A 12,396-nucleotide genomic window follows, 5' to 3' on the forward strand; every position below is an offset into this window, starting at 1 on the left:
ATCAGTTAACAAATTAACTGACTCTATGTGGCTTCAAAATCCACAGTGGAACTGCTGGAAGGACATAAACATAATTTTTGTTCTCACCTTCATAAAGTCTTAGTTTTACAGAGTTTGGGGGTGGTGGGAGGGAAGTAAGAAGAGCTGAAAGCACAGAAGCTTCTGTTCAGGATTTGTATATGACATGTTATGTCTTTTGCCTGCTTTCCCTCACTGTATACTGGTTTCTGTAGTTACCACCACTGGAATGGTGCTGTTTCAGTGCTGGAATGTTGGACGTTTGATAAGAAAATGGATCAAGTTTAATGGCGCATGCTCTTTGTGCCACCAGCAGTCTCTTGCTGAGAGCATGCTCCAAAAGCGGGAACTGTGTGGCATTACACTGAGCATGTATATGCTTTGTGTTTCTGTGCCACAGAGAAGAGAAATGAACTGTGGCATTTGCCTCAGCCTTCTGAACATTTCTGCTCAGATTTTTTAAAACAGTGTAGTATCCTCTTTGTGCAATGGTACTTTTCTTGATGCTAGCTGTTCACTCAAATATTTAAATGTTAGGAACAAAACATCTTGGTAGCATCTCTTAAATTATGTTGTCTCTGCAGTGTTGTGGGATGGAATGAGGGGAGGAGTACAAAATAAAATTTTCACATGCTTCTTTCAAAGAATGAAACGTGGGAAAAAACCATGATTGTCTATGCACTTTTTGTTTGTTGCCTGACAACAGTAATAATTTCATAAAGGTGTTATGCAGAAAATTGCGTAAATTTTAAGTGTTTACTCTCTTTGTCTTGTATTTCACTTAAAGATTTACAGAAATGTTTCTTGATACTGCTGTGGTTATGAGAACCTGCTGACTTTGAGTTTTCTTCTTATTTTTTTTCCTTCACTTCTTTCCACAGGATGAATTTCACCCGTTCATTGAGGCACTTCTTCCACATGTCCGTGCAATTGCCTACACTTGGTTCAATCTTCAGGCTCGAAAACGCAAGTACTTTAAAAAACATGAGAAACGAATGTCAAAGGATGAGGAAAGAGCAGTCAAGGATGAGCTACTTAGTGAAAAGCCTGAAATAAAACAGAAGTGGGCATCCAGGCTCCTGGCCAAGCTGCGCAAAGATATTCGCCAAGAGTTCCGGGAGGATTTTGTGCTCACAGTTACTGGGAAGAAGCACCCATGCTGTGTATTGTCCAATCCTGACCAGAAGGGCAAGATTAGGAGAATCGATTGCCTGCGACAGGCTGACAAAGTCTGGCGTCTGGATCTAGTCATGGTGATCCTGTTCAAAGGCATCCCCTTGGAAAGTACGGATGGAGAACGTCTCATGAAATCCCCACACTGCACAAATCCAGCACTTTGCGTCCAGCCACATCACATAACAGTATCAGTCAAGGAGCTTGATTTGTTTTTGGCATACTACGTGCAGGAGCAAGGTAGGAAGCAGATTGTCATGTTTCTATGTTAGTATGTCAGATTCTGACTCCAAGTAGCCCTGTTTCCCCCGTGGGCTGGCTTCCAGTGAAACATTGTTCTGTGGTCTATGGATGTAGTGTGGCTACATATACATTTGTAAATCAGCATGTATACATATATACTTAAACACACACATATTCCTGCAGACCTGTGTGACATGCATATTTGACATATGTGCCTCTTTCAAAAGAGACACACACATACTTTCACCACTGAAATTGCCTTTGATTTTTGTGAAAAGTGGCAGTTCATAGTTGTGACTTCAGAAAACATTCTTGTTTTCAAGTCGTGTTTTTAAAGAAAAAGAAAACCAAAAACCTCCCACCCTGGTACTATTAACAACAGATGCAGGTATATGCAATTATACAATCACAATAAATGCTACAAATATTTATAATTGTCTTTGTAGCTATAAATAATCAAGAAGTAATCCTTAAGCTGATGACTCTGCTATCACGTTGAAAAGCAATTGTAGACTTTATCATACCTATAAAACACTTGAAAAGCTTGAAAACACTTTATCACAGCTATATTTCTTGTAAGTGCCAAATAGAATCAGAATTGCAGGATACAATATGTAATGCTTTATTAATATTTTACATCAATAGCTCATCTTCTCTATCTGAGCTTTAAATCAAAGTTCCAGCTTGTAATATTTTGAGAAATTTTTATGAGGAGTATATTTTCATAATCACACTCATATACCTTTAATTGGAAGGTAATTGAAATGTGGAAAATTGCAGGAACTCTATGGAAAAGCTTCTTAAACTTAATATTACAGAATGCAAATAAAACCAGGGCTTCTGATAGACTCGTGCCAGGGGGAAAACCTACTAGCTATATTTCATATATTGGATATTCAATAACAGTACCCATAGGCAGATTCCCTAAAATTGTAATTTGCTGTAAGTGCATAAAGGTGTTTTTTTTTTTTGTTTTTTTTTTTTTTTTTTTTTTTTGTATTGCTTTGTTTTGTTTTGTTTTCTCCATCTCTGATACTAAGCCTTCTGAAATACATTTTCTTAGGAGGGTAATTTTGGTTCTCTCTGGTGACGATACCATCTTCTAAATGTCTTTGTAACGCTGGCTGATCAGCAGCAGCAGCAATGCATTTCTTTTTTAGCCACAGATCTCAACTAGGGAAAGTTTGACCATCTGCAGATGGTGGGCCATTTCACAACTTGGCCTGGTAGTAGGTAGAAATGGCCTGCAGAAGGGCAGATGGCAGGCTGTTATCTGATGCTCGGTAAATAACTATGGGATTTAACTGGAAAACAAATTGAATTGATTTTTTTTTAGTAACAAAAAAGTAAAATTGCATGTCTTCATTTGGTGTATACTCATTCTTTAAGGGGAGACATACGCAGTAAAATATTTCTGTTTTAAGTGAATTCTCCTTTAGCATTTACTTATGCAAGTGAAGAACTGTTTTAGTGAACCTATATATCAAGTTCTTTATTGTTGAAAATTTCTTATGGAAAAAAATTGGCTTTTTCCTCCCCTCCCACTAGTAATTTTTGCGATTTTTTTGTCTCTCCAGAGCAGTAGACACATTGAGGTATTTTACAGCGACTTTAAGTAGCTGCTGAGTCGGGTAAATCTGATCCCAAATAATATTGGAAAAAAGATTTCCTTGATAGCATGAAAAAAAGTAGCTTAATTACAATTAATTTGTACCTTTAAACTCCTTTTGTGGAAAAAAAATCAAATTATATTTTGAATTCATATAGCTAAGTCATAGCTTACTGATTAATTCTATGGATTTACCTGCCTCTAAAAGTCAAAACTACAAAGGGAGGCAAAACAGTTTAAGTAGCTCTTGAGCCAAAGAAACTGGGGTCAGAGTACTCTTAAGACATTGTTGACTTATAAGTTGTTGAAAGACAGTAACTTGAAGTGGGAGAAGGAATTGCAGGGCATAGCTAATTTTATTAATTTAAATGTATTGAGAATATAAGTTTATTTAAAGCACTTTTGTCTAATTGGAAATGAGGAAGTTAAGCATACTGTAATATTATAACTTTCAAAGTTACACAATGCTACTTCGAGAATATACTGAAAATGAAGCGGGCTAATTTCTATATACCAAGTTACTCTTAGAAGACCCTTTTGTTTATTGCTAACTCCACATATTTTTTATCTCTTTCACAGCTTTACTGTAAGTCTTCCATTAACATCTGTTGGCTTTTTTCTTGAAGAAGTTGTATTAAGTTGTCTATGTTGTTTTTTTTCCATTTTATCAAACTTTGATTATCTATACTCATTGAAAGAAGGTTAATTGTGGCACTTTGTAGTGTACATGACTGAGAGTGCCAGGCTTTGTGAAAGATATGCATTAAGTCAACCAAAATGCTGTATTATGCATATGCCGTTTTGCTTTTTATTTATCTTTCAGAACATATAAACACGCCTAATAGCACCATGTAAAAACTAAGTGGAAATGTAGAAACAATTAAATCCCTGAACGAAATATGAAGAAGGAATTAGCACATAAAATGAATAAAAGGGCCAAATACTTTGCTTTTTTTGTTGCTTTAAAATAGAAGAGTAGGGCAAAAAAGAGGAGGAAGGATAGTTCGAGTGCCAGTGATGGTTGCCAGTGGCACCAGGATTGGCATCAGACCTTCTTTGTTTAGCCTAGGATGTCTGTGATTTGTTGGTTGGCATCCGCATTGCAGTGCAGAGTAATGTTACAATATATTGACAATTTCCAGATCTAGAAGTGTCAATAATCTTTTCAGTTCTTAACAAAAAGAGCTTCTACTTCCATGTCTGCCTTGAAAGAAGAAATAAGGACTGATCTATGAAGTTCTATCATCGATGAACTTCCTCAGATACTACTTTTCGCTCATCTCAAAATTCAGCATCTGTTTTCCCCTCTATTCACTTTCTGCTATCCTATTAAAAAAAATAAAAAAAAGAGGATTGCCATAGGTTGCAATGCTGCTCTTTTGACTGAAATTGAGGAAGAAAATGTGAAGTATACACTGTGATCAATGTTTAACATCAAAATAATCCTTAGTTATAACACGCTTCTATAGGGCTCTGCCTGGTGTGTGTATCAGGGGCGTGTGTGTCCCACACAGATTGTTTATAAAACCCAAACTTGAAAATGGTGTGACATAATTTCTATCGACAGAATTGTCCTTTTTTTTTTTTAAATTTTTTTTTCCCTGTCAGCATCAGAGAGTGTCTATCATTTGGTACAAAATGCATTTGAGTCCATAAAATCATTTGATGGTATTTGATGCAGCGCAGCGCTTTTGCTGTGTTCCCGTTGCTACAAGAACCGCCATTTTGTTTGTCGAGTGCCAGGAGAGGGGAAAAAAAAGGCAGACAATGTGCTTGATGCCAATAATGGTTGCCAGTGGCACCGAGGTTGGCATCAGACCCTCTTTGTCTAGTTGCTGAATGCCTTTGATTCGTTGGTTGGCATCCGCATTGCAGTGGGCACATTGGAAAGTTTTTGACAATCAGTGAATGAAAGCTGCAGTACTTGTTTGCTGCAACAGAACCAAGATAATATAAATCTCTCCTTCAGATAGATGTTTTACTTACTCTCACAGAGATTAATTTTAAAAAAAGCTAAACATTGCTGTTAATTTTTTCTACATCATAAAATATCTATAGCAGTGTCTTGTCTGCAGAATTCTGAATTCCCTCATCATCTCTGCTACTTTTTTTTTGCTACATAAATAAAACTCAGACATGATGTTTATTTTAGGTAATTCAGCATATACTGAATGAAGCATAGTATACACCTTGGGAAATGCCTTAAGAATTTAAAGAACTGAAGCAGTGGTACATATAAATGTTAAGATTTTTAAGTGTTTTTAGTGCGTCTTTCAGAGTACATTTCTCTGATCAGTCATGTTACTGTTTACACTCTCCTTTGTCCTTATGTAAGGGTGATATAATTGGGGTAGCCCACGTTCCCAGCTGTTAATAAACTGGAGTCAAAGGAGGAGATGATCTTTTAAACAATCTAGGGAGTGGGGAAGAAAATAGATGCAGATGTTCTTAGTCTTGTAGTGTTCAGGCACTCTTTGTTTTTTAGCTTCTTACACCATCAAGATGCTACCACAGCTCCAGCTGTGTGACTTTGTTACCAGGAAATTGGCAAAAAGAATAAATCATTTCTGTTGGAAGTTTCCTAGATAGTTAACATTAATATTGCTTTCCGGTTAACTGCTATTATCTCGTTAATTAATAAGAAGGATTAGCAGCTCTACCCAAAGGGCTGCACAGAAGGAAGCCTGGCCTATGTGAGTCCCTGAGTTGCTAGACTGTGTCCTGTCTCTCGAGGACTGGAGGAGGGGGTGCTCGGCCAGGAAAAAAAAAGAAAGAAGCAAGAGAAATATGAGAGAAGGGGAGAGTGCTTGCCGGCCAGGGGAGAGTTTTCCAGGACGGTGGTGCTGAGCTGGGCCTGTGCTGGGGAGCTGGCGGGGCCTGCCCTGCCGCAGGGCCCTGCCCGGCTGGGCACAGCCCGGAGCGCTGCCCACGCTCCCGAAAAACGCTCCTGCCGGTCACCTCAGCCCGTCAGGAGAGCTGGAGCTCTGCTGCTCTCAGCTAATGCCAGCAGACCGGCAGCCCCTGGCCAAGTGGGGGTATCGCTTTCCCCGTTCAGACAGCCCTGGCAACATGTGTGCCTCGTCTTACTTGAAAAACGTGCCCTCTTCCAGGAGGGATTGGAATTCTTTTTTTAACGTGATACGTGTGAATCGCAGGAGTGGGTGGGTTTATAAATGGCTTGATCTTTTTTAAAAACTTTTTTAATTTTGTGAATTTATGTCTATAGGGAGCTCAAATATCGAAAGAGGTTTGCAGACTAGTTTTCATGTTAAGTTTTAGTTTTCATTCTGTAAGTAGAGAAAATTTATTGTGTAGTCATTCTATTCATATTTTAAAATGATAATAAAATTATTTTGGCTAGTTTTCTGTGACTACATGAAATTCCACTTAAAATCACACTCAAAATAATGTTTTAAGTAGTTCCTGGTTAAGTCGTATTATGATCATGTGCCTGAATATCACACCACCAAGATAGATTTTGGATGAGGGTTTGCATTTTTTGTGTGCACTGATGTTCCCACGTACAATTAATTAAAAAGCAATGGGCTTAGATGAATCAACCACTTGCTGATTGTTTCTATTTCTTTTAATCTTAACGATTTGCCTCCTTCTGAATTCTTTGCCTGGGAACACACAGGAGAACATTTTATCTGTTCTGTAGTAGGATATGTCAGTGTGCAAGGTGATTTGTTGGGAGTTTACACAGCAAATCATGAGTTGCAGCAGGAACAGCAGCAAATAGAGCTTATTACTGCCTGTACATACAAGCTTCTATATGCTCTAGGACCTTATTTCTTGCACAGTGAAATGGCATGTGATCCCCTGCCCTAAATCTCAATTTTGAATCAGAAAGCCAGTCAGTACTGAACCAGAAGTGTGAGTTTCTATTTTATCTGCACAAGTGCGAGAAGAGCTTTGAGTAATTTAAAAATCTCATACGGAATAATCAACCTTTTTAAAAGTGAATTGCTCTGGACAATTCCAGTCTGTTGAGGCATGCAGAAAACTCAATTTAAAAAAAACTTTTTTGTGTCAACTGAAAAAGACACTGTATTATTTTCTACTTTTCTAATGTAAAATTTTGGATAGCTATTTTCTTGACTGTCTCTATTGTACTGAAAATTATAGGCAAGAAAGACATTTGGCTTTAGGAAATGGAGGTTAATTCAGTGTATATACAGATGTAATAATTTTTAAAAATTAATTATTATAATTTCTTTGTTTATTAAGATATGTAGGATACTGAAACATTTTGAAAGGCCACTTAACAATTTTCATTTTTTCAGAACATTTATGTGTGAACTAACATTCAGACAGTAGGTCTGAAGAATTCAAAATGTTTAATTTATTTTTTGTAATTTAAAAAAATTCCTTCAGAGCAGGAATGCGGGTCATACGACAGGTTCATGGAAAAGAAAAGGGAATTTTTCATATTTAGCATTACTGTTAACAGGAATTAAATTTATACACATTTCAGGAAGGAGCATTCACCTCATTCTGATTTTTCTCACCTGATACACTAAGAGGAGTAATTTTCACAGGGTTAAATAACATCAATTGTGGTTAAGATAAAGGAAACTGAAGTTGAAATAAATTCTTTTCAACTACTCGAAAATGTAGAGGTCAGTATATTTATTTACTAATGAATTTAGTTCAAAAACAAGAAATGATAAAGAAAGGAATGGAAAAGGAATCAGAAAAGCCTTGCTTCATGGTACTTTCAGACAGAAATAACACTGTGAATAAAGAGGATTCTTCTAAACTGTATGCAAGACCGCTAATTAATAAAGGAAATATCTCAATTTAAAGCAGAGTTTTATGTTTTATATTTCTTAAATTTTCATGCATATTGAATTCACTGTAACTGTGAAAACTTCATTAAGATAATTATGTGCTAAATGGCTCTGCAGGTTGGACTTTAAAGTTAATTGCAGAGGTTGCTGTCAAGTCTGCATTCTTTATCTAGCCTTCCTTTCCCCCCCTGCTTTTCCTCCTTCTCTTCTCTGCTCCTAGTCTAGTATCATAGTCATGTCAAAGACAGGCAGCCCTCTGAAATGGTGCTCCACAATGCCAAACACAGTAATTCAGGAGGTTTCCCAAAGTGTTGCTTTTCAGTCTCAACAGCAAGGTGAAATGTTTCTTTGATGTAATTTCTCGGACTAGGACGATCTTAAAATCCAGTTAAATGGCTATCTTAGCTGAAAAGGGTTGCTCCTTCCATTGTGAGGTGAAGAAGAGGGCTCCTTAGGAAAAGCTACTTTACAGATATTAAAAGAATGTGGAAAGGGAAGAAAGTCTCTGTTATTATACAGCTTGTTTGACAGACATTCATTATAGGAAGGTTTAATGATTTTACTCTATAGCTCTTTTTTATTTTTGCAATTTTAAACTCTGGTGGAATTTTTAGAAGTTTTTGCTAAAACCCTGGCTCAGGGCATTCAAACCTGGATTACAAGACATTCGAAAGTCTCAGAAGATAGTAAAAGGGAAGTAAATCTCAGATTATTAGTTTTGTCTTAGAGACAGCAGAGTTCATTTTGGTGTGTCTGTTGTACTGTTTTGTAGCAGCGAATTGTGTGTGAACCTGGAAGCATTCTTTTAGGTAGTTGCTTTTATTTTCCCCTCACCATGTTTTTATCGACAAAAAGATTACTTGTGCTCTCCCCCCCCCACAGCAAGTTCTCCTCTGAGGGGGATTCTTTCTTTTTCTGAAGTATATTGTGCTTTTAAAATTGAAAAAAAAAAAATACATTTCTTTAGATGTTTCTTGCGAACATCAAAAGTGGAATGTGATTTTTGTTCTATACCACCCACTCCCCTCTCCCATCCCCCTCCCCCCTGAAAGAATGGTGGGAGATGGGCACTTCAGACTTGGTGTTTGGAGGGATTTTGAGAAAGGGCTGATAGACTAAAGTGTGTTTATCAATAACAGTGTTTTGAATTTTTTTAGATAGCCTGAGGGCCAGAGCTTTTACTTTCATGCCCTGTGACTCTTGTGTGTTACATTCCACTTTATATGAGATCCCTCTTCAAGTCAGTCAGAAAGGTGACTTAAAATTTTAAGGGATGTTGGAGTAATTTTAACCTAAATTTGCCTAACTGTCCATGGCATTTGGAATTTTTAAACTGCATGTATTTTTGTTTGTTTTTATTCCAGGAAATAGAATTGAAATAAGGAGATATTAATGTGATGTAACCTGATGTGAAAGCTTATCTGTATCCCCTTCAATCATTGTGTTCTTTTCTCTCAGTGAAACTTTGCACATTTTTACTAAAGTAACTGCTCATCTCCAGAGTGGAAAGGACATGTTAAATTTTTCCAGTGCTCTTCCATAGGGGCACCTTCACTAAAGACATCTCTGTGGCTTTAAGTGGGCTTTGTATTATTTCCCCTCTGAAAAAAGTACATATGGAAATTGATAAAAACAGTTCCCCTTTTCTTCCTTAGAAGGTGAACAGGAAAGAAAAATGCAAAAATGAACAGGTAGTGAACTCTGAGAAGCTTGTTGTGGCTGTTGAGAAATTAGGAAAAAAAGACTGTGATTGTTTGTTGAAGGAAAATAGTGTGCACAGGTAAGTATATTCTATATTGTTTGGAATGATTTAAAAATTGATAATTTTAAGTATCTATGTTTAGAACAAATTGTTTACATATTTGATTTCTTGATCCCCAAGCAATATCAACCTGAGTTACTACACATCTTTTCATAAAGGATCAATTTAAACAACTGAAAGATGGTTATCTATTTATCTTAAACCTAGCACTGTATTTTAAATTCCAGTCAATTTCCTTGCCATATCCTTCATAAACTGTGTTCTGAGGTGTCATAAGATTTACATATTTTCCTTTAAAATAGAATGAAAGCAATGTGCATGCTTTAGAATTCAGTAATTACAAACTCTATGCCTTTAGAAATAAAATGAAATTAAAATATTCACAGAGTATATTTTTTTTGCTTGTGAATTGCATTTGGCTAAAATGCCAAACCATTTTCAATCTTTTTCATGAAGTGGCTAACAGGGAAATGCTTAGAAGACTATTATGGATGTGTGTTGTGTCTGAGAGATAGAAAATATACTTGCAGCAGCATCAGCTGTCCATTGCCTGAGTAATGCCACTGAAAACGATGCCTGATTTTTGCAGGGATAACTCCACTCTAGCGTCCCTGATTTAAAAGTGTGAAAATTTCTCCTGATCAAGACAACTTACTCTAACATCTGCAATTTCTAGACGGATTACCTTAAATTTGTTATGCCACTTTAAAAGGCATGTTTTACGAGGCTGGCCTCAGCTCCTGGCCTTAGTGTCAAGAGCCCTGCTATGTGATGCAACGCATCTTGTTAGGTTTAATTGACCAAAGCTGATTTGTTAAAACAATTCATTTGTGCTGTAACTCATGCCCACCCCAAGCTGCTACCTGAATGTCTTGACCTTGGTTTGTCTGGGTCATGAAATGGCTGTGAACTGCTTGACCTCTCCATTGTTCTGTGGCCATGCCACTTCCTCCACTTCTTTGTGGTAGCTGCTGACAAGAAGACCTCGGCCCTGAATTTACACCCAGTGTCCCCCCAGAGCATCTGTATCCTCCTTTGGAAGCGCTCCTGCTGTCACCACCTATTGTCTACTGACAGTGAGGGGGAAAAATTGCCCTTCATAGAGGCAGTGAGGGAATTTCTGGGAGCAGGAGGAAAACTCCATCCTCTCTCAGGCTGCTGTGCAATTCTGTTATGTTGGGGTGCTTGGGGTCACTGCTTTTTTCAAGGGCAAACATCATCCATCTTAGTCAATCCCATTTCACTGTAAGCTTTGTTTAAGTGGGATGTGCTGGGAAGAAAGTTCTGCTTTTAAAATATTTTGTGATAAAAATCTAATGACTATGCACACTATTTCAATTTTTAGTACACAAGAATGATTAAAATAATTTTTTGCCATGAAATAGAATAGTGTTTCTTGTCAATATTATAAACAAAATATTGATTTCTAAAGACCTAGCTTGTATTCAAGACCTGCCATGGTTTCTAAAGAAAAGGACTTTAAACACTATGCTTGATGCAGTATCTAAACTCAGTAAAAGGGAGAAAGAACAATCTTTATATGGCTTCTTTAAAAAAAAAAAAGTGAAATGTATTATTTCTAGTGGAAGCTACTTGTCCTTAAGAATTATTCTTGGTGGGAGACAGTCATTGGCCCCTTACCCTGACAGTTTCTCACATACTAATGTCAACTTCTTGATGTAGACCTTGTGCTTCTCATAACTACAGTTTATTTTATTGAAATGAATATTGCATCTGATCACACACTGCATTGTGACACATTTTTAGGAGGTGGCACAAAATCAACGGCTGGATCTGTCAAAAAACTGTGGCTAGGTTAAGAAAACTTATAGGCTAATACTGGCACCATTACAAAACAAGTAAATTTGTATTCCTGTGGTCATCAGATAATTGGTATGTTTTTATTTTAAGTCCTTAGACTTTGCTCACATGAGTGGATTTGTTCAATTGAATTGACATAGTTTAAACCCCATATTCTTCCACAGCACTCTGCACTTTCACAGCCAATGAACAGGTTTGTATTTCTGCAGTACACCTGATTTCTTTGTAAACTTAATCTTTTTTGCTTCTTTCGTGAAAAAAAATCAGATGGTATGTTTACATACAACATTCCTGTGCACTTGTATATGATGAAACCTTTTCTTTCTGTGTGAAACTCTGCAGGCTAGGTGTGATTTCTAATTGCAGTTGCATAGTTCCTCTGAAGGAAGAGGGTGGGAATGCTGGTGCAAGGAGCTTGAATGCTATCGCTGTGATGACAGTGTAAAGCATGACTCAATGTTTAGTTACAAGGACTTCCAAATCCTTGTCCCTGGTCCCCAACCCTGCCATTGTCCCCCTGGGTGACTTCAGGCAAGTTAATTAATATCTCTGTGTCTCTGGACCTGGGGAGAGAGAACACCGCTTGCTTCAGTGCTGGCCCGGCGAGTGTTGTGATAAATACTGAGATAAGAACTGGCTGAAAGATTCCCATATTCCACTGCAAGCAAAACCCGTGTGCTGGTGCCCAGCCCCCAAGAGGGCTCTGTGTCATACAGAAATGTTGTACCCAGTCTTCTCATGCCCAGACAGAAGGAACTTGCCCAAGCAGGAGGGGCGGGCACGGAGCATTCCTTGCTGCAAGCCCTGCGGTGGTGCTGCTCCGTGGGAGAGGGTGCCAGGGAGAAACCTGGAGCAGGGCTGGCCCCTCACAGGGACTGGGGCTCGGGGTCTGCACTCCTCCTGCCACCCCTGCTTATCCAGCAGCAGCTCTGGGCAGGGCTGGCCCTTGGGCGTGGGGCATGGACATGGCACAGACT

At 37.9% G+C, this 12,396-nt stretch overlaps 1 protein-coding gene across 7 annotated transcripts in view; it reads left to right on the top strand.

The window, feature by feature from the left end:
- The window catches only part of NFIB (nuclear factor I B), a 168,682-nt gene that overhangs the window by 5,506 nt on the left and 150,780 nt on the right, over positions 1–12,396 (top strand). For all 7 annotated transcript variants that reach the window (XM_056513153.1, XM_056513155.1, XM_056513156.1 and 4 more), the window contains exon 2: positions 900–1,431. In XM_056513153.1, the coding sequence (XP_056369128.1) occupies positions 900–1,431 (532 nt within the window). The remainder of the gene's footprint in view (positions 1–899; positions 1,432–12,396) is intronic.

This window comes from Oenanthe melanoleuca, chromosome Z (genome assembly GCF_029582105.1).
Source record: "Oenanthe melanoleuca isolate GR-GAL-2019-014 chromosome Z, OMel1.0, whole genome shotgun sequence".
NCBI lineage: Eukaryota > Metazoa > Chordata > Aves > Passeriformes > Muscicapidae > Oenanthe > Oenanthe melanoleuca.